The sequence below is a fragment of the Trichosurus vulpecula genome, chromosome 7, assembly GCF_011100635.1.
Source record: "Trichosurus vulpecula isolate mTriVul1 chromosome 7, mTriVul1.pri, whole genome shotgun sequence".
In the NCBI taxonomy this organism is placed as follows: Eukaryota; Metazoa; Chordata; class Mammalia; order Diprotodontia; family Phalangeridae; genus Trichosurus; species Trichosurus vulpecula.
In genome coordinates this window covers 35,063,937-35,087,079 of record NC_050579.1, presented here as the reverse complement: position 1 = coordinate 35,087,079, position 23,143 = coordinate 35,063,937, and the positions used below count along the sequence as shown (strand labels likewise).

At 43.0% G+C, this 23,143-nt stretch overlaps 1 protein-coding gene across 1 annotated transcript in view; it reads left to right on the top strand.

Moving 5' to 3' along the window:
* Positions 1–22,832, top strand: part of TAOK1 (TAO kinase 1) — a 62,685-nt gene extending 39,853 nt beyond the window's left edge. The window contains 9 exon segments of the mRNA XM_036767289.1: positions 857–994; positions 3,015–3,251; positions 4,071–4,199; positions 6,807–7,010; positions 7,600–7,839; positions 15,235–15,447; positions 16,059–16,241; positions 21,048–21,429; positions 21,432–22,832. Of these exon segments, the coding sequence (XP_036623184.1) occupies positions 857–994; positions 3,015–3,251; positions 4,071–4,199; positions 6,807–7,010; positions 7,600–7,839; positions 15,235–15,447; positions 16,059–16,241; positions 21,048–21,429; positions 21,432–21,655 (1,950 nt within the window). The 3' untranslated portion in view covers positions 21,656–22,832.
* The last annotated feature ends 311 nt before the right edge of the window (positions 22,833–23,143 follow it).

Below are 23,143 nucleotides of genomic sequence, written 5' to 3'. Positions count from 1 at the left end.
CAAGGCTCTTGGTTTCCAGGGCAAAATTAAGCTTTATTATATCTCTGTTTTCACCTCTTTTGTATACATTTTCAGACGTTGGTAGACTACAGCAGTGAAAGAATTTATTCCCTCCTCACTAAAATGTTTCTGGTTAAGAATCCCAGCTCACTCATTTGAAAGAGTCAACACTTTGCGAACATTCCATTGTTTGAAATTGTTTCGTAGACTTTTCTTGGAGAGGGGAAAGTTGTGTAATAGCCATGTTGCTGCTAAGACAACAGAGTCCTGATATATGTGGCAAATCAGTCATATTTCTGTTGGTGAAGAGAGTGGCTTAAATGTGTTATTATCCTATGTGAAATGATGAGGTGCCTTTTGGAGGCACTTGGTTAGCATGACAGCATCCTTAGTTACTATTTACTTCATCGTGACTCACAGATTCATAGTGTAAAGAATAGACCGACCGCACGTTGCTATGACTCTTGACAGTCTGGTTGTATTCAAAGCGATGCTGCTTCCCCACATGGTGGAAAGTATATAAATGTAGCCATTAAATATTTCAGTATCCTATATTATGTGTTCAGGGAAGTTCACTTGGTTTTTAAGTTGATTGTAGATGAAATACAGGAGATTTTTGGTTTTTAGGCCTGTATATGTGCTTTTGTTAACAAGTACTTATTTAAGTAATTTATTGATCTAAATTGTCTTTGGTAGAGTCAAACTCCAAGCTTTTGCTCTCAAAGGTGCAATTGAGTTATGTACACACACGTGTGTGTGTGTGTGTATATATATATATATATATATGTATATATATATATATATATACACACATACATTCACCTGCTGTACTCTTGGTGTCATCCTCACTTCTCAGGAGGAAGAAAATTATAGAGAAGAGGCAGATCCAAGAACCAGGGCATCCGAACCACAATCTCCACCCCAACAAGTGTCTCGCCAAAAGTCACATTACCGTAATCGAGAACACTTTGCTACTATCCGCACAGCATCATTGGTATGTTCTTTCTTGGGTTCTAAGATTTTAAACACATGTACATCTTGCTTCGGGCTCTGATGTGTCCTCAGCTGTGCTTTTGGGTGCCTGTAGTTATACCCCCAAACATGAGTATAAATTCATTTCTTCAACAGTGCCTATAAAGTACTTGGCACTTTATTCATTTGTTATAAGTGGCATGTAAAGTTTAGTAAAGCTAGTGGTGTCAAACTCAAATAGAAATGGGGCCACCAAACCACATAACAACTTAGAAAACCACATTAACATTATCTATATTATATTGTACTTTTACTTATTTTGTCATATATTTTCCAATTATATTTTAATCTGGTTCCAGAGTCTTCCTCAGGGGTGTAAAACACCTGTAAGACTCAGCCTCAGGAAGCTTGTGATCTAAGTGTAAAGGTAGTATCATGTAATTAATACAAAGTAGATTAAAGTCATCATAAGAAGGGTATCAAGTGCTGCTGTAAAGATTGAGCTCCAGGAGAACTTCCTGAAGAAGGGGCATCTGAGATGGATGTGGAAAGGTAGGTGGGTCTAGAAGTGACGGTCTAGGTAAAAAAGACTGAAGCATGTTTGGGACAGAGGAGGCATTACGGTTTGTTCTGTACCTTTAATGTCTGTCCCTTTAATCTACCCTTTCCCCAAATGAACGTTAAAATATATATTTCTTTTGTACTTTATAAGGATAGTGTGAGACTAAGTGAGTTCCTTTATGAAGATGTCTTGCAAACTTCCATTATGTTTGGGTATTTCAGATTTTTATAAAGTTGAGTCCAAATCATAAATTTCAGCAGAACCAATAAAGCAAAATTGTGCTTCCTTGTCTATCATGCCAAAAGCCTATAGATGCCATGGACACGTTTGTTCCTTTTTTAAGCACGTTAAACTTTGGAATTTTGTTCAGAGCTCTCATTAATTTTGTGGTAAACTTGTACTCTTCTATTCAGAAAACAAGAAGACCAGTGGTAACATTTATTTCCCACAGACCACCTGGGTCACCCATCCCTATTTGTGTACTGCCTTAAATTCAAGGAATTTTTTGCCTTTTGATGAGGGTTTACCTAAACTGTCTGAGATAGATTTAAGTCTAGGGACCCAAAGCCTGCCATGTTACCACTGCTTTGCTTCTGACTCCTGGATAGAGAGATCAGTGCATAGATGTTAAATCCTTGCACACTTAACAGCCCACTAGTTGAGTGCTTCTTATATTCTCCCTACTATTGGTATAGAAATAACAAAATTAAATCAAGGAACTTTATCATTTGTTCTATGCAAATCTGTAATGGACCAATAAATGCCTGACCAGTGCTAAACATTGTGGGGGAATTGCCTCAGTGTTCTCCATGCCCTGCATGTTTATTCATGTGAATTTCAAGCCTTAATTTCTTTTTTTTTTCTTGTCATCCCAAAACATTGTTGATTCATGTTTAGCCTAGGGTCTCCTAACTCTTATTTCTCTTTCTGCCGTATTTTCCAGTGGTCTGTTCTTTCTCTTCTGGGCCATTTCTTTTTCCCTCCAGTTATTTTTCTCTTTTTTGAAGCAGTGGCCCTGTTAACATTCTGCCCATGCATCTGTCAGCCAAGGTGCTAGCCAGCTCACTGAACTCATATGCTGACCAAGTTTAATGGATGTTCTGTTTATCTAGTATAAAAAAAAATATTAACTAGTGCTAAACCCAAGGCAGACATCCATAGAATGCCCCTCTAAAGGATTGTCGTTCTAGGCTGGGGGCAATCTGCACCATCTAGTCCAGACCTGCCATCTTACAGATGAGCAAACAGAGGCCCAGGGAGGCTGGGAGAGGAAGGATCAGAGGAGCTGGGGGTTGGTGTTTCATCCTGGGTGCTTTGGCCTCAGAGCCCATGCTCCTGCTGCCTCCGACATAGGCCAAATGCCAACTTTTACTTGAGGATGAGGCTTTCCAAGCAGGTCTAAAGCTAGTATGTTTCCAGAAGACTAGGAGGAAAAGCTCTTCTTCTTATCTCATCCCTCTTCTCACCTTGACACACCTAGGTTACCAGGCAGATGCAAGAACATGAGCAAGACTCAGAGCTGAGAGAACAGATGTCCGGCTACAAGCGCATGAGACGGCAGCACCAGAAGCAGCTGATGGCACTGGAGAACAAGCTGAAGGCCGAGATGGACGAGCACCGCCTCCGGCTGGACAAAGACCTCGAAACACAGCGCAACAACTTTGCTGCGGAGATGGAGAAGCTCATTAAGAAACACCAAGCAGCTATGGAGAAGGAGGTAGGGAAACAGCCTGTTGGTCGTTGCTTCAGCTTATGTTCATCTCTCAGCGCTGACCAACAGATGACACTTAGTGTTTTGCGTATCTGTTCCCAGGAGCCAAGCAAATTGATAATTAGGGGAAAATCCCTTACTTGTGTAGTATCTCTCTCAAGTAATTTCTGTAACTTTAGGAAGAAGATGTTTTGCTTTGTGCTGTTTGGTGCAGATGAAGCACAGAAAGGTGGGAGTGGTTTTCTTACATGTTCTCCCTTCATTTTAGGCGATGAGCAGTATTTGTGAGTAACTGTCAGTGGCTCCAGTAAAATTCTCTTTTGTAGCTTCCTTAATTTTTGAGGATCAAAAAATGGTTCCCAAAGACATTTGCTCAAGTTTTCTGGGGCCCGATCATTTAGACCAGGGTGTGGGGGTCCCTTTTAGTCCCTGACATTTTCAATGTTTTATTTAGTAGTTTTGGGATAAGTCATTCAAACTAGTCTGTGCCTCATTTGTCAAATTGGTGTGATATTTGCAGCATATTATTCTACATTGGACTTTTCTTTTTCAAATTGATTGTTAGTTGCAAGAAAATAGCTTTTGCCTACATAATGTTACAGTGTGGTGACTGATTAGGTAATAAACAACCAATGATTTGAGTAGAAATAACTGGTTTGAGTCTTTTACTTTTCCTTTGGTTGTGTTGGCCATGGTGGTGACAGAGAAATGGTGACTTTGAGTAAGCTGCTTAATCGTATGTAAGTTTAGAGAGATTTTGCATCACTACAAACTGAATTAAGTTGAAAATCGTGTAATAATTCACCTCTTCTTGCTTTTTGCTAGGCTAAGGTGATGGCCAATGAAGAAAAGAAATTCCAACAACATATTCAAGCACAGCAGAAAAAAGAACTGAACAGCTTTTTAGAGTCCCAGAAGAGAGAGTACAAACTGCGCAAAGAGCAGCTTAAGGAGGTATTTCTCTTTTCATGCAAACGCTCAGGCCAGAGCCTGACTCTACCACTGGGTGAGCTGGGAGGAAGGAGTTTGCCGGGGCAGCCACTTCCTAAGTGGGATCACAGTGTGTGGGAAGAGCAGCCGGCCAGCCTGAATTAGGAGATGGAGAATCCCAGCTCTGGCAGCTGTTCCACAAGCATTCCTTGACTATTAATTTTGATGCTTTTCTTTTACTTTTGATTACTTATCCATTCTGTCATACTGAGAAATGTAAGTAAGCATAGTACATCAGGAACAAAGCGAGCATTTTAGAAGAGATAATTAAATGGAACATGGGGAATAATTTCTTATGACATGCTCTAGCTACTTTGCTATCAGTGGTAGAAAAGATTCGAAAGTCAGACTACCATTTGGTTTAGAGAAGACAACTTATTACGCCAGGTATCAGTGAGTTGATGTACCTCAGAAAACCCATAAAGAAGAGAGAAATTATCGTCTCTCTGTAAAGTCATTTATATTCTTTGGGCCATATGCAGAGTCAAAGGCGTCTGCTGTTTTAAACCAGCTGCTGGTTTACAAGGAATCTCCAGCATAGGCTCCCTGTTTCTAGATTAGGGTGCCAGTAATGCTTTTAGCTTCATCCCTCCTTACCTCCTCCTTATCTTTCATGTCCTTTGAAAAGCAAACCATTATTTTAGCTTCAAACCTGTATTTTTATGTGTTCTTATAAATTTATTCATTTATTCTATGGGCAGAAACTCATGTCCTTATTAATAATTTACAGGAATGTGGTCCAGTGTGACATATATAACTTGGAATAAGTCAAAAGTCACTTTTTTTATATTAGGAAAGAATGTGGATTTGTGTTAGTATTATTGTTAAGTACAATTTTTTTTTACTTTAGTAAGGACAACTGGCTTTCCCTTGTTGGCTTATCAGTCTTTAAAAGTGTTTGCTGTGTTATTTGATTTTGTCCTTTGGAATTGTTAAGCCAGCATTTAGATAGTTCTCAAGGTACTTGACATAGATTAGCTCTTTTTATACTCTCAACAGCCCTGGGAGGAAGTGCCTTTAGTAGACAATTAATAGATACTAGTAGCACAACTCCTTGAGAACCTTACAATGTTTTTTTAAATTAAAAGGGATTTTCATACACTAAGAGGTTGAAAACCACAGTTCTTTGAGTGGTATACATTTTTTTTTCCTTACAAACTGATTGCCTGAAATATTTCTTGGACCCACATAGTTAGCAATATAAGATGACAAGATAACAAGATGTGGGTATTCTGTATAGTATCTTATATATTCCTTTTCATGTGTTCGTCATCTCATCAAAGGTAGTAATCTACGTGTTGCTGGTCAAAGACATTATTCCCTGTTCTGCCAAGCACAGTTTTAGCGATTAGGCATTTCAAGTGAATGTCTTATTCGATAATTCTCTATTATAAATGAAAATTTGAGGAAATTCTAAAATATATTTCTCATAATATCATTATTAGATATGTGTATTTAATGACAAGTAATTAATTAATTAGTTGATTAAAATAATCAAGACAGTGACCACTCCTCAGGTAAATCAGGTAATGCAGAAATGGTGTTTTTAAGTGGCTAGCTAAGCAAGTCAAACTTGATGATTTCCCACATGTATTTTCTTTATAGCTTCAGCTATTAACTGATTTTATTTTTAGAAGCCATATTTTTTTGTGTTATTCATGTGTCGTCATTGTGGTAGAAGATGGAGTGCTATTGGAGTGCTTCTTGGGACCAGCATTATATGAATTTTATTTAAAGCTTGTCAGCTCCAAAGAATTTTCAGTGATGTCATTGTAACTAATTTTGATTGTGTTTAGACTATGGAAACTGCTGAAGACTTTAGATCAGTCCATTGGCCATTCTATCATTCGCATTATCAAGCCTATTGGCCATTTTTGCCCTCTTGATGCAAAAGCATTTTTGTTGAGGTGGGTAGCTGCAGTCATGGTTGGAATAGGTAGGAAACCATGGGGCTTGAGAGGTTACCTTAGAGCTCTGAGAGGTAAGCCCTTTTATAATGGTCTCTACTCTGCTCCCCCTTATTGCTTATTTTTCCACTTCAGATTCTCCTATACCAACTTCAAAATTTTACTTAAAACTTCACACCACTAGTCTTTATAATATGTAAAACCAGGAGATATAACATCACTTAATAACTATTTCAGCCCCACATTTTATGCCTTCTGGCATTCTTGAAGAGGAATCTCTTAGGCTATTGTCAGAGGATATTATGGCGACCCCCTAACCATGGTGGGCTTTCTCAACTATTACTTCTGATTTTGTGGCTTTTTAAAAATGGAGCCATTTGAAGCTGAAAAGTACATGTGCTTCCTGGTGCCCAGGCCACTTGTCCTTTCCTCACTGATACTAATGCCAGTAAGAAAGGGAACACCATTGTGGGGCACTCTGGGCACCAAGATTGTCTAGTACTGAAATAGTATCTTAGGGACAGCATTTGGCCACTGAAGGTGAAGTCCTGAGTCTCTTTTTGATGGACACAGAAGGGCAGAAGGATAAATACCATCCTAACCTGGTGCAGTTGTCGCTGACTTTGATTGCACATGGCTAAGAGAATGTGAATTATTTTGTCAGGAGCTGAATGAAAACCAGAGTACCCCAAAGAAAGAAAAGCAAGAGTGGCTGTCCAAACAGAAGGAGAACATCCAGCATTTCCAAGCAGAAGAGGAGGCTAACCTCCTGAGAAGGCAGAGGCAGTACCTGGAGTTGGAGTGCCGTCGCTTCAAGAGAAGGATGCTGCTTGGCCGCCACAATTTGGAGCAGGACCTTGTCAGAGAGGTGTGTTAGGAGGGGGCAAGAAACTGTTAGAGAAGGCTTTCCTGGTGCACAGTAGGAGTAAATGAACGGGACCAAGTATAGAGCTGTTTCTCAGTTACCAGCCATAAGTGTATGTGCTGGGTCCAGCTTAGTGCACTTTTTCTAATGCTGATCCTTTTAATTGGTCTACTGTTGTAGAAATCGGAATGTCAGATATTCACCCTCAATATCTCCTAGCCTATAGGAAGTCTGATTTTTACTTTCTTTGGACAGGATGGTTTAAAAATAAGCTTTAGATACAGTTTAAACCTATTAATAATTTGGTGAATAGTAGCCATAATAACCAGGAAGATTAAGAAGTATATAGAAAGTCCCAAAGTATAAGGAAATGTGTGCTACCTGATGCCAAGTAATGCCTATTCAACTCTAGCAAAAGACCCCAAATCATTGCATCTACTCTGTGGCCATGCTTAAGTCAGAGAACTGCATTTTTTTTTTTTTTAGAAAACTGCATTTTTTAAAAAGTCTTCTCTATTCATGCATCTTAGGATGTGTGTATGTAGTCCACAGTAACAGTTCATGCCCCTCTGTCTTTCATGTTCTGCATTAGGAGCTAAATAAAAGGCAGACCCAGAAGGACTTGGAGCATGCCATGCTGCTGCGACAGCACGAGTCCATGCAGGAGCTTGAGTTCCGCCACCTCAGCACCATTCAGAAGATGCGCTGTGAGCTGATCAGGCTGCAGCACCAGACAGAGCTCACCAACCAGCTGGAGTACAACAAGCGGCGAGAGCGTGAGCTGAGGCGCAAGCACGTCATGGAGGTTCGGCAGCAGCCCAAGAGTCTGAAGGTACGTGAGCAGGGAAGTGGAGCTTTCTCTTCTTGAGACTTTGTGTGGCCCTTTCCCCTCTCCCAAACAGCACCATCTTTGTAGCATTCTGGCATGTTCTTTCCTTTGATGTGGGCACAGTTCAGGAAGAAAGGCACACACCTAAGTGAAGGTGATTGCCACTAACAGTGCCTCTCTTGGGACACTACCATGAGCATCTCAGAGAAGAAAGAAAAAGCTCCCATCCCTACCTGTGTTACCTCTTGACCCTGCTAGGACATGTCATTAAGGACTTGTCACAAGTGACTGGAAAGCAAACTTAATTCTTATGTAGGTGACAATTTTTCTTCATAAGCATTTTCCAAATAAAGCAGAATTTTTGGTCTGGCCTATAAACTATCAAGCCTTATTCAGTTCTGCTCGTTTGCTAATATACAAATATGGACATTTGAATTTAAACAGTATTGCGTATTGATGGTGTCTGTTATCAGAAGAGATGAATAAGCTGCTTATTAATCTAAGTATAGGATTAAAAGAATAGAATTTTAATGGTAGAAAAATTGAATTTAAAACAGTTGTCTACCTGTGGCTCACTGTGGTGTCCCTGCTGGAGTTAGACCTCTGAATATTTCTACCTAAAGTTCCATCCATGTCCAACAAGGGTCCTGAAGTAGAGGAGAGGTTGTGACCCTGGGGGATTTCTTGGAGCTGCTGCTTCTTTTGAGAGCAGGATGCTCATTCTCTTTACCTCATAAAGAGGAAAATCTGCAACCACAATCTCTTATCCAAGTAACTGAAGCCTCTCCCCTCCCTCTCCAGAGGAGTTACCCAGGAGAGTGTAGAATAGATCAGGTACATGAGGAAAATTTCATTCTTTATTGATCTCACACCAGTTTGCTATCCCCATCGATTTAAATTATGGACCTCTAACCTTACTTCATACATGACGCTGGAAAATTTAGTCTCGGCAGTGACTTGACAGGTTTGTTCTATATGCTTTCCGTCTTTGTGCTCAGTCACTGAATGAATGGATGCTCTCTGCAAGAGAAAAGGTTTCCAAAATAAGATGCATTTTATTTGTGACTCCGACACCGGCAGCCCCTAGAGGATCATCTAACCTCACAGTGCCTGCTTTGTTAGGGCTTTGTCACTTCTTCAGCCATTGGACCACCAGCCTTTCACTCCCCCAGCATACAGTGGTCACATGGTTAGGAGTGAACTTTACCCCTCCCTTCTGTTTCCTGTTGTGTCTTCTCTCAGATCTGGAAGAAGTCAGTGGTGTTGGCTCTCCAAGAGACCCTTCAGAGAAAGTTGGGGGAAATCGTGGTTGTTCATTAGTTGTGGCTAGACTTTTAATAGAAAGGCCTGACTAGGAAATTCCTCCCCCTTGGTGGGGGGGTGGCCATAGATTCCGAATTTGTGGTTGGGAAATGGATGTATTAATTTAATAAGGAGTGTAATCAGCATGTTCCCTTTGTGTTGTAATCTCTCTGCTTGTTTTATGTAAGAAATGTCTTTTTGTTCTCCATTGGAGGTGATTTTTCCATCTAAAGTAATCCAGCTTTTATTTAGGGGTTTCCCTCTCTGAATTTTAAATTTAGTCCAAGTTAAATTTGTTATTTTATCTCATTTGCAACCCTGCTGATTTAGTAGCATTCCGTCATTTCTCTTTTCCTCCCTTCCAAGTAAACTCCCCTCCTCCTGACTGCTTGGAAAATCCTCCTTTTCTGTGCTCAAGCCACTGAGATAGAGGGATTGGATACTTTTCATCCTGTAGCATTTGAAATATGAAAACTTGTTAAAGTTTTGTTAAGGAGCGGGGTGTGTGATGGCAACAACCTTTGATTCTTTTCTCAGCCCAGTTTCTGACTGGAAGAAATAGGGAGAATTCTGAGGACTAAAGCATTCTGCTTCAGAGACATTGGTACCATGCATATATATAAAATTACATTTTCCACTTAGCTAAAAGAAATTCTCTCAAGACCTCCAGTAGAATCAAGACATGTGACTATGACATGGTGTCTCTAGGGAGTGGGTGGAAAGTGAGGAAAGAATAGACTTGATGTCATCCACTGTGAATAAGGACACCCTGCCAGAAATCAGGCCTTTAAAGGAGGGGTGGGAAGCAGCTCAGGCCAGTCAGATTGCATATCAGCTGAATACTCACAATTAGAATTTTCTCTCAGTAGAGAAGAAAACTCCTTGGAAAGATCAGACTCCTAGTGCAAAGAATTTAGGAGCATGTTTTCTCCAAGTGTAACCAGAAACAAAAAAAAAATCTTTTCTTACACATAACTTATCACGTAACTTTTGTGTTTTATATACATGATGTCCATTGAATCAGTGTGTGGGTGTGTGTAGGTGTAGGTGTAGTTACAGAGATTAGACTGCTTTTAATTAGTCTGGTGTTTGTATCCTCATGGGGAAGTGCCTACAACGTGCCTTTCTCTATTTAAAATTCAGTGGTCAATCAACTTGCATTTATTGAACATCTGTGTTGTGCTAGGCACTATGTTGTGCCTTGAGGGTAGAAAGACACGATGAACCAGTTCTGGCCCTCAAGGAGCTTGCACTCTGTGGAGGAGACAATGTGTATGCTAATTAGGATGTGCAAAATACACAGTAATGGGAGGGGGAGGGGCGGGGCACTAGGAGCTGAGAAAGTAAGAATGGACTTTATGTAGAAGGCAGTATAGAGCTGAGTCTTAGCCAGACTGAACTCCAGACAGAGAACTGAGGAAATGACCAGTACCAAAGCATGGAAAAGGGAGAGGGAATGTCATCTGAGAGAAGCAGCATGGTGGCCAATTTGATTGGACTGTGCCGAGCAGGACAGGGAATAATGGGGCTTGTTCAAGTCCGGAAGGTAGCTTGGACATGGCTAATGTGGACATACGGTGTGCACGACTTTCTGTGGATAATAGGTATTGCATTGCTGGCTTTCTCAGTAGGTAAGGGAGGAGCTGGGGGAGCAAAAGACTTTGGGAGTGAAAATTTTAAAAACGAATGTATAAAACTTTAAAAAAAAAAAAAAGGAAAGGTAGCTTGGGACTGAGAAACCAAGGTAGGTTGTTGGGACAAATCAGAGACAGGGGCCCTTTTCTTTATCTAAACTCCACTTACTTTGAAACAGATCCCAGCAGAATAGTGACTATTTCTATTCTTGGGCCTCAGTTGGATATAACTTTGTATAACAGTTTTCTAGATTGTGGAAAGATTAAGCACTGATTTTATTTCCAGTCAATCAGTGAGCATTTATTAAGTACTTACTATGTGCTAGATACTGGCTGGAAATACAAAGAAAGGAAAAAATACTGGTCTTGGCCATGGGAAGCTGATGTTTTAGTGGAGCAGACAACAAACTAATAACAGTATGCCTATAAGATGTATACGGTATAGATGGAACACAATTCCAGAAGGATGGCATTAGCAGTGGAGGGACTAGAAAAGAGCTCCTGCTGGAGTTGGGATTTGACCTGACTCTTGACAACAGTCAATAAAGCAAAGGAGGTTGAAGTGAGGAAGGAGAGCCTTTATAGGGGTGAGGATTAACCAGCCCAGAGGCATCTTGGGGAAGATAGAAGGTTCAGCGTGCAACAAGGAGGCCAGTGTGCTAGGTCATTATGTATGTGGATGGGAACAAAGTGTAAAAAGGCTGGAAAGGTAGGAAGAACTTTACATGCCAAACAGGATTTTATTGGAGGATTAGATTCAATCCTGGGGTAATTCAGAGCCACTGGAGTTTATTGAGTAGAGGATTTTAAGGTCAGGCAAGCACTTTATGAAAATAACTTTACAGCTGAGTAGAGGATGGATTGGGGTGGGGAGTGACACCAATTACAAGGCTATTCTAATAATCCAGGCAAGTGGCAGTGAGCACCTGACCTAGTCTGGTAGTTGTATGAGGTGGAGAGAAGGGGATGTATGAGAGAGATATTGTGAAGCTAAAATGACAGGACTTGGCACCAAAGTAGATCTGTTTGGGGTGAGTGAAGGGAGTTAGCAATGATGCCAGGGTTGCAAGTGTGAGTGATAGGGAGGGTAGTAGTGCCCTTGACAATAATAGGAAGGTTGAGAAGAGAGGATGGTTTAGTGGTAAAGATAAATAGTTTTAGGGGGACAAGTTGAGTTTGAGATACGTCCACAGTCAGCTAACTTTTGTTAAGTGCCTACTATGTGTTAAGCACTGTGCTAAGTGGTAGGGATACAAAAGCCAACCCCTCCCCCCCAAACAATCTCTGCTGTCAAGCAGGTCATAGTCTCATGGATATCCACTTTGAGATGGTAAAGAGGCAGTTAATTATATGAGACTGGATCTCAAGAGACAGAAGAGGGATCAATCCCTAGAGAGAGTAATTGAATCCACGGGAGCTGATGAGATCACCAGGTGTGGTAGTACAGAAGCAGAAGACACGGCCCATTACACAACTTCGGGGGGATCAGTAGGCATGGCTTGGATGCAGTTCCAGCAAAGGAGAATGAGAAGGATCAAATATGGAGACAATTAGAAGAGAATAACATCACGTGGAGAGTAGATGCTGCTTTGTAATACCAAGAGCTACAGAGATAACGAGAGTGATGAGCAGTGAGAAAAGACTGGTAACTCTGGAGAGAGCAGTTCTAGTTGAATGGGGAGTTTGGAAGCCAGATTGCAGAGGGTTTATTAGTGAGAGGGATGAGAGGAATTGGAGGATAAGCCCCTTTCTCTAGGAGTTAAGCTGAGGAGAGGACACATAGGGCTGTACCTAATGGGGATGGACAGATCGACTGAGACTTTAAAAATGGGGAAGACATGGGTAGAGAAGAATGAGGTTGATAACGTGGGGACAGTTTACTTGAGAAGATGAGAGAGAAGGAGATCAAGGGTGCATATAGAGGGATTTGTCTATAGGAGGGAAGAAGATTTTGTGTGTGTGTGTGGGTGTGTGTGTGTAGCATGAGGTGAGGTTCTCAACTGAGACACGGTAGAAGAGGATGCTGTGGAAGGCTGAAGAATGAATGAAAAGATCGAGAAGCTGTTATGGTGAATGATGGAACAAATAGACTTGGGAGGGGTAAAAGGATTGCCTTGCTGTAGTGAGGGCCCAGCTGAGATTATGTAACATTCATTTGTAATGAGCTAATAAGAACAGCTCTAAGATTTTTCTCCAGCTTCATTCAGTAGTCATAAATAGGAATGAAGCTTACAAGATGGTTAGAGTAATCCACTGATAGAGTTGGCCAAGATGTGGTTGCACATAGGACACGGACAAGGAATTCAGGTGCAGAGTGGAGCCGAATCGCCACTGGGTGGAGATAGGGAAGTATAACCATTATGGTTCATGGCCTAGGAAATAACTGAGAGGTAGAGGGAGTAGAATAGGCTTAGGAGCTGGCAAGCATAGAGAAAGATGGGATGATAAAAGATTATGCTCAAATAAAGGGATTTTGGAGTTTGTGAACATAGGCACATTCGTATGACCATCCTGGTGTGTAGCTGAAGTGAAATGGAGGAATAGGTCACGGAAATTAATAGACTGAGCAACTGGGAAGTTAAAGTCCTTTAGTATAAGGGCAGGGGGTCAGGTGGAAAAAGACTATGAGTCAGGCACTGAACTCATTGAGGAGAAGAGAATGTCCCAGGAGTTGATGGATAGTGGCCACCAGGATCTTGATTGGGTGATAAATCCAAGGCCCTGAAGGAAAGAGGTTCCTGCGTGATGGCACAGGGAGCCAGAAGTATTCCAGCTCCACCACCACAGCAGTGAGTCGGGGCTTGTGAGTAAAGTGTGACCAGTACTGGAAAAGATGGCCAGAGAGGCTGTGTCTCTCATCAAGAGGGAGCCAGATTTCAGAACCAGAAGAAGGAAAGGCTCAGAGAGAGAAAAGATTTACAGGGGAAAAGTCAGGATCAGTGAACATTGATTAAGCACTTACATGTGCTAGCCATTGTGCCTTTAAGCTCTGGGGATACAAAAAAAGGCATATGACAGTCATAAAAAGAAACTGAAAAAGTCTGGGGAGATGAGGAGAAGGGGGGTGGACAGGTGCCCATTTCAAGGCAGCCAGGTGGGAAATGATGAGGGGCAGAGCCCTCCCTAAATGATGGAGGATCTGAGAAGAACTCTCCAGTGTCTGCTCTTAGCCGCCTGGGGTGGGGGTGGGGGGGAGTTCAGACTTGATTTCTTGCAAAAAGTGAAGTTTCTGGGGGTTATGAAGTTCGGGAGAGCAGCTGATTAGGAAATGATGCGGTTTTGTTACCAAGAGAGCCAGCTCTTAGTGAGTGCCAGAAGATGGAAAAAGTGAGAAAAGCAAAAGTGTAACATGAAAGGTAATGTGTGAATTACGTAGGGTCAGGGTCCCAGAGAGTACACTTGAAGTGTCTGGCAAGGGGAGATGGAGCCAGATGGGAAGGGAGGGAGAGAGTGGCAGGTGGAGGGCTTTCCTTATTTGCAGCTGGGAGTTCCTAACCACTGAGATGAGGATAGTATGTAGTATGCTGATCCCGAGAAGGAGTCTCAGGGTGGGATGATTCCTTTGAAAGAAGTTGATGATTACACTGTTCAAGCTCCTCCTTTAGGTTGTGTCCTGTGAATGCCCAGGAGGCCTGCTTTGCCACAAGCATAGCAAATAGAGGAAGTCTGATCCGGAGACAGGAGATAGCAGTGTGAGGGGGGCTAGCAAAAGCAAGGGACAGGCCATGTTTCCAGGGGTGCTCTTCACAGTACTTGTGGAGGAAGGGGTGCTGAAGGGGAGGCAGTCACCGATAACTTCGGATTGCTTTTGTTTGTGCTATCAGAGGGTAAGCCATTTTTCAAGGCATCCCCTCATAGAAAGACAGCAGCAGTATTAATGGAGTAGGAAAACTTCTTGGTTAGCCTCAAACATGCCACACTCCACTTGTGTTGTTATGGGTATGTGGCCAATCACATAACTAGAACTGAGGCTCTGCCTAACATCAGAGGAGGGCCAGGGCTGAGCATCCTGCGGCAGAGATGGTGTGGTTTCCTTCTGTAAAGCTCGGCTCACAGAAACCTTGATGTTCACAGCATACTAATTCATAAAGGTCCTTTGAATTTGTACCTCTGTGCATCACGAATTATTGTGCCAATCCAGAGTCCACTGAATGAATCCCTGAAGTCATGACCAAGTTGGCCAGAAAAAGGAAGAGGACTGTTGAGAGCTGGGTCATCAATAGGATCTTTGTGTCCTGACACATGTTGAAGCTGGAGCTTTTCTTATCAAAATGCCAGCATTCCAAGCGTTGAGTGAAGGCAGCTGCGGCCTCGGGTCCCATCTGTCTTTTGTGTGTGTTCCTTGCACTTCTTCATTTTTTTCCTTTAGGCTTATTATTAGAGCATCCTGAGGTCTCAGATTCTCAAGATAGAAGTGACTTAAAAACCTTCTAAGTGATGTGTCCTTTTTCTCTCCTCTCAGTCTAAAGAATTGCAAATAAAGAAGCAGTTTCAAGATACCTGCAAGATCCAGACCAGACAATACAAAGCCTTGAGGAACCACTTGTTGGAGACCACACCAAAGAGTGAGCACAAAGCAGTTCTCAAGCGTCTCAAGGAGGAACAGACTCGGAAACTGGCCATTCTCGCGGAGCAGTATGATCACAGCATTAACGAAATGCTCTCCACACAAGCTGTGAGTGGCCTGATCTGTGCTAGCTCTGGCAGGGCCTGCCCTTCCCCAACCCCACCCCTCCAGTGACACGAGGATAGCCAGAATTGCCATAGGAAACAAAGGGCCTGGCCAATAGTGAAAGTGACCTTTGCTCAGGTGCTGCTGCGATGTGGAGAATGAATCAGCATTGAAATGGATAGATTCAGAGCTTTGCTGTCCCAGCCCCCTCCTGTCACCCTAAGCCAGTTCATCTTCTAGAGAACAGCTCGGGTCCCTTCCCACTGCCTAAGGTCAGTAGTTTTAGCTGGGCAGCTCAGTGGGCCAATAAGCAGTATTACATTGAGAGTTCCCCCCATTATCCCATTTGAATGGAATGCTGATGCTTTTCTCTCCCTTTGGTGAGTAAAAAATAAAGAAGCTTGCATCATTTAGCCTGATTCCAGATTTCTCAAGCACTGTGCAGGCTAGCTTAGAGAAGTCTTATCTTTGTTTACAAGAGGTAATAATTGCATGCTTTAAAAACCCCTTCTCTCTTCTCCCTTTCCCTTTCCCTTTCCTCTTCCCTCCCTCGAGCAAGCGAGTCACCAGGGGCATGCCCCTGTCTAAGTCCGGCCTCTTTTCTCCCCTCCCAGCTGCGTTTGGATGAGGCCCAGGAGGCAGAGTGCCAGGTCTTAAAGATGCAGCTGCAGCAGGAGCTCGAGCTGCTCAATGCATATCAAAGCAAGATCAAGATGCAGGCTGAGGCCCAGCATGACCGGGAGCTCCGAGAGCTGGAGCAGAGGGTCTCCCTCCGAAGGGCACTCTTGGAACAAAAGGTGTGTCTTACTGACTCAGTCTTAACGCCGGAGTGTCTTAGAGGTATTTTCTTTTGTTTGTGTCTGGTCATAAGTTCATGCTGCTGATGCCAGTGAGTGACCTCAAGGAAGGGGTGGGACTCGGAAGAGGGGCCCTAAGACTGACAGACAACACTCAAGAGAGCGTTAGGACAGCTTTAGGAATGGAGAAAGGAGGAGACAAGACCATTTGGCTTTAATGGTCAGGAGCAGGTACCTGACTGTCATTGCCTTCATCTCAACCCCAAACAGATTCGCAATGATTACTGAGGTAAAGAGGATTGTTGCCTATATAACACCCTTTGCTGTTAACACAACTGAAAAGCTGGGCAGAAAAATGGACATTTTGGTTGAACCCATATTATTGTATAGCTTTGGTAGCACCAATATGTGTGGTGGCAACGATTGGAAATTCTTTTTTCTTATTGGATCCAACTAGCAATCCCCACTCTGTGTGTGTGTGTGTGTGTGTGTGTGTGTGTGTGAGAGAGAGAGAGAGAGAGAGAGAGATGGAAAGAAACCAACTGGGTCTGAAGCAAAAGCAAGAATAAAGAAAAGTACCTTTGGAGGAGGCCACTGGTGATCCTAGAAACAGAATGTTAGATCTGCAAGGGATTTGGGGGGGCCACCTACTCCTGCTCCCTCATCTATAGCAGAAAAACCAAGGGATGGGCCGCATTTTGCCCAAGACTGCAGAGCCAGTTAGTGATAGTGTCACAACTAGAATCCAGGTCTCTCTCTTCCTCCTTTGAGCATACTTTAAATGCTGTGCTTCTCATGTGTGAGCCTCCCACACTTAGGACCTTAAGAGGACCTTCCAGGCTATCTTGCATTTATCGTGTTTCGCCCATGTATTTGGACATGGAAACTTCCTTGCAGCTTTCATTGTGTTAGGTGGTTCCCCCTTTTTCTCATGGTCGGCCTATATCATCTGTCCCGCTGACTCTCTTAATTCTTGCTGTGCTCTACTGTCCTCATTGCTTTCTACGTAATGTGTAGTGTTCCTCTGTCCTCACATTTCCTCCTGGAGCAGGTGGAGTAAAGACAGAATGCCTGGTTAAGATAAAGTACAATTTTTCTCTTAGCCACCTAAGTTTACTTTTGTGACTTAGCAGACGACATGGCTGGATGCTTCGAGAAGTCAATTTTCTTTACTATTCTGGGTAGTAAAGCCAAAACCAGATGCATATCTTTAAATTAAAAAAAAAACAAAAAAACCTTGGTTACAAACAGGTAAGTCTGGTTGCTGAGTTTAGGCTTTTAGATTCAACATAGAGTGTAAAATGGTCTTTTGCATTCATGAACGACGGCCAAAAGGGACCCCTTCCCCTCTTCCCGGCTTTTCTGCCCAAATAATTAGCCAATCTTAGCCCCAAGATCAGGAAGAAATGGTGGAATAATGATTGCCCAGTTGTATTTTAGCACCACCTAGTGGCTGTATACCCTCATTATCGAAGTAGCATCTGTTTTTGTCTTCTATTCGTATCCAACTGAAAGTGTACATTTTTTATGCCATGGCCTCCTGAAATGCAGGCCCAGAATGGCTCCTTGAAAATCAGTCAGTATAATAGACATGCCAAATGTTTTAGAGGCATCGGTTTTCAAGTGCTACTTGGTTTTCCAAGGATAGTTTCTATATTTTAATTCTAATGTCATAATAAAAGATTGTCACACAGTCACCTAATTGTCACACAGATGCCTGATGAAAAGAAATATTGACTGAACAAACACCAAAGCAGTATTTATTAAGCTGCCTTTCATGTTAGGTTTGCAAATGAAAAATATTCCCTTAGAAACGACCCAACAAAAGTGGACTTTAGTTGTTTCCAGACGGATGATCATTTGTGGCATGGAGTTGTTTTAAGCCTAATATAAGTTCTCACAGACTAAGCCACCAAGCAAACAAACCATGTAAGTTCCCCTGTGAGTGAGTCCATACTTTTATTTTTCTCAGCTTTCACTACATGATCCAGAATGGCATGTGCCAAATGGGAGGCATCCTAAATTGTCCTCTCAGCCCATTCCCAAAGCAGACTTACTTCTAAAGGGTGAGCAAGCTTTGTGGTGCTCTCGGCTAGGATGGCATCTGTCTGGGGGCCTCTTGAGTCAAAGTAAGCATTTGATACTCTTAGCATCATGATTGGAGACCTTTCCCCTGGAAGGTTGTTCACTTCTCTTTGGAACTGGTGCACATTCATAAACGTCAGCATTTCCTGAGAAATTATATGATGGGTTGGGAGAAATCTGACCATACTGACACACTTGGTTATTTTCTGATGAAAATAACCTCTGCTTCTCTTACCTTCAACCTAAGGATGTTTTCAAAGAAGAGATTACTTCTGTGTAATGCCTATCCCACATGAATTTGCTTTGACTCAATGAAAATAAGTGGTCAGTGCCTTTTAAAAAAGTGTTTTATTGATGCTTCTTTGATGCTACTGTCACTTCACAGTGAGCCTGCCCCCTCTAGAGCCCTCCCTGGTAACACAGAAGTACAGTTAAGTGGGACACGTCAATCCGTTGGTCATAGCTAGAAATATGGAAGGATGTGTATTTGTGCCTGTAGTCTCTGAGAGGCAAGAGGCTTGCTTCCCTGGCAGTCCTCTCTGGGCTTTTCATGAGCCCCACTGTGCTCCTGCCATCATGGAAGGAGAATTCACACACACACACACACACACACACACACACACACACACACACACACGCCCCACCCTCTTCCATCCTATCTCTGCACTGTGCCTGGAAGCAGGGGAGCTCTGCTTCTCAGAATCCCTCATCTCTTTTAGATTGGACTTGTGTGCTACAGGAAGCCTTTCTGGATCTTCCTGGTCCCACTAGTGCCTCCCTGGTCCCACTAGTGCTTCCTCCAGAAAAACTCCCTTGTTTCTGATTTATATGTACTTACTGGTGCACAAGGTGTATTACACAAGAGAGTAGAAGCGAGCTTCTGACTGTCAGGGACTATTTGATTTTTGCCTGGCACATAATAGGTGCCTTAATATTGATTGTCTGAAAGGCCCTACAGTATTGCCCCAGCTAGTGTTATTTTGTGATGCTTTCATTACTAATTCTCATGGAAATACAAAGAGCTAAGAACTAATGGACAATTTAAGAGTTGGGTGTTGCAGCCTCCTCTCAGGATAGAAAATGACATTGGCAAGAAGCAACACACCACATGTAAACCTGAATTGGCACCATCATCTATCAGTATCTTATCTAAAAGATGACCTTGTTTTCAAGACAAATATTGTGTACTTCTGTTTAATCAGATTAAATTTAGGGTGACTGATGACCTTCTTAACAGATTTATCAGCTACTTGACATTTAGTAAATCTTTGCCTGTTTTTGGCTTGGGCTGGAGATATACAACATTTTGGGTTATACATATAACAACAGTAGCTAGGAGGCTTTTATGTTTGCAAGAAGTTAGGAGAAGATTAGTGAAAGAAAATAAATGATTGTGGTATTTAGGTGAAGAAACACTTGAGTGACTACGTTTGCTAGAAGACGAGAGAGAGAGAGAGATGATCAGGAGCCATCCTAGAATCAGAATAGATGGAAGGGATTTCAGGAACCCCCAGAGCCAGCCCCTCCCCTGCTAGAGGAGGGAAGAGAGACCCAGAGGAGTTAAGTGACTTGGACTTCCTTTAAATTCAGTTTGCTTTTATTTTCAGGTCTGCCTTCTCTTCCATCTTCCCCTGCCCTGCTTATTGAGAAGGCAGGAAAAACAAAGCCCCTCACATACCTGTATGGTTGCACAGAACACATCCCTGCATTAGCTCTGTCCAAAAACATAGAGAAATTTGGTGACTTTTCCAAGGTCACAGATCTTAGCTTTTTCCACTGTACCATAATGCTATCTTAGACATCTTGTTTACAGATTTAGAACTTTTTTACCCAATGAAACTATGGTTAAAGTTTACCACATAAACAGGATAGTTTTTCCCCTTTAATTCCCCATTTATCTATTCTAGCTATCCCAGGTCCTTTACTTAATTTGACCTCTAGAAGTCCCCTGAATTTGGCTTTTAGTTTAAAATAAAATGGATATATGGAGGTAAAACACTGGATAAGATTTGAATGCAAACTATTTTAAAGATGTGCTGCATACATTTTGTAAAAAGGCAGCAGCCTTTGGGCAGCTGTCGTGTGGGTTAGTCAATCCTCATAAAATTTGAACATTTAGCATTTAATTGTATTTCTTTCCGTAACCTGTTCTTTATTTACACACACACACACACACACACACACACACACACACACACACAATTTTGAACATTTGAGAAATGCTAAATTACTACCATCTTGCACAATACGTTTACTATATGGTGTTAGCTTTAGAATGTGTTTCCTAAGGCCAATTAACACCTGTAATAGTGTTTCAGAGCTGAGGAAACTGCTTTCTCTTTATTTGATTTAATTCATCTAAAATCGATCGTAGCTTTATGTGTGCAGGGCCCTTTGTGAGGTTCTGGGACAGACCGAAGTAAATAAGGCAACATTCCTCTCGTCAGAGAGCTGGATCATTAAGGTCCTGTTATGAGAAGGACATACAAGTCATATTAGCAGTTAGAATGTGTTGCAAGAGCAGGGTGCTGTGCGGCTTCAGAGAATGGAGACATCCTGTGGAGCCAGAGCTGACTTCAAGGAAGAAAAGTATTTCCATAAGTACAGCTGGGAAGAAGAAGGGCATTCGAATTGTAGGGAACTTTCTGAAGGCCCCAGAGGGAGGGAGAGCGCATGAATCTTTGGTCTCTAAAAGTTGTTTTTTCCTCCTTTGCAACTCAGATTGAAGAAGAAATGTTGGCCTTGCAGAACGAACGCACGGAGCGAATACGAAGCCTGCTAGAGCGTCAAGCCAGAGAAATCGAAGCTTTTGACTCTGAGAGCATGAGGCTGGGCTTTAGTAATATGGTCCTTTCCAATCTCTCCCCTGAGGCATTCAGCCACAGCTACCCTGGAGCTTCGGGTTGGTCCCACAATCCCACTGGGGGGCCAGGCCCTCACTGGGGTCATCCCATGGGCGGCCCCCCTCAAGCTTGGGGCCATCCGATGCAAGGCGGACCCCAGCCATGGGGTCATCCCTCGGGGCCAATGCAAGGGGTGCCTCGAGGCAGCGGCATGGGAGTCCGCAACAGCCCCCAGGCTCTGAGGCGGACGGCTTCTGGGGGGCGGACAGAGCAGGGTATGAGCAGGAGCACAAGTGTTACTTCACAAATATCCAATGGTTCACACATGTCTTATACATAACTCCAACAAGAATCGTGCGTGGCAATTCCACTGGAGCTGTCTGCCAAAAGCAACTGCCGCCTCCAGACATCATCACCACAGCCATGTCATGTGGGCGCTGCAGTGTGGGATCTGAGTGCATATGGAATAGTTTGTTCATTTTGTAAAGCGTTCCGTTCTGTGTTTACTAATGGGATGTCATCATATTTGGCGGCTGGGTGTGGTTTTTTGTTTTGTTTTGTTTTTATTACTTTGGGGAGGGGGTGGGACTGGAGCTGGGAATGGTATGGGTGAAAAACCCCTCTGTATGTAATGGAAGGCATTCACCAGAAGGGGCGTTTTCTGAATGCAGTCCAGGGGGCTTGTCTTGCCACTTCCTGGGTGCCTCAATCCTCAGAGGCTTAATGGAAGGTTTGGAGCCTTCCTGGTTTCCCACAATTCTACAGAGCTGCTTGTGGCAGGCAGTGTGTGTTTGCTAAGCTAGATTAGCATGTGGGCCAGATCTGCATTCCCTCCCAGGTTATAATTTTTGTTAAATCGGCCTGGCCCCTCAGGCATCCCCAGAGCAGGAGGAAAGGGGGCACATCCGCAGACACCAAAGGTTTCCAGGGAGCTGCCCATTTCTAGGAGTCAGAAGCAGGTTTGCCTGGTTTTTATTTATTTGGGGGAGGAGCTGCATGGGCTTGTTAGCGGTCCAGACCATCCTGCTGTGCTCTATGTCCAGGGGTTTGTTTAAATCAGGAGGCAGTTATACCACCTAATCTTTGGGCCTTCAAAGTGAAAAGACTCAATTCTGGTGTCTTTTCCCCCTCTTCCAGTCCATGTGGTGGTTTTCCAGCATGAGTGGGGACAGGTAAAGGCTGAAAATACTGCACATGGGCTGCTTTTCCCATTGTAGCTGAGGACCCAGAGCACTCTAGAGCCCCGGCTCATCCTCGGGCTCCCTTCTTGAAAACAAAAGATCCGGAGCCAATGTATGCCTAAGGCCGGATGTGTTTGAAGGACACCATGTTTGCAAACTGCTGCCTGTTGGCATTCTTCCCACACTACACATACCCAGATGTGATCCCCTCCTTTGGCTTGTTGCAACGTCCTGTTTACATGTAGTGTAGCCAATTGTCTCGGTGTCTAGTTGCCATACAGAGTGTACCAGGAGTCGCTGAGCCAACGACTTTGACCAGCTGCTGACTAACCCCCATCACCACTGTAGATGGGCTGCATGGGGCAGCCCCTTTGTGCTCTTTGCAATTGCTGTTTCCAATGCTGCACTGCTCTACAACTTTCCCATTCGTTGAGGCTTTGTGATCTTTTGGTAGCAGGTTAACCTCCCCCCCCCCCCCCCCCCCCCCCCAAATAGGAGACACCACTTCCAGAAGTCTCTATGCTCTTGCGTCAACAGTACTGCTGAAAAGGAGCTAGGAAGTTTGGCAAAATACATTCTACTGGTCAGGGAGTCTGTTGACAAAATCTTTTGTTGGTTTTTCTATTTGTTTTTGTTGTTTTGTTTGTGTTTGTTTTTATGATGAAGGATCAACCTTTAGGACTGAGAAAGGAGTTTCCTGGTACTCTCGTCAGTGCCCTGTGGCCACACTGGTACTGGGGAGTCCTGGAGTTAAAACCAGCTCAGTCAAGTTTGACTTGAGGTAGATGTTCTT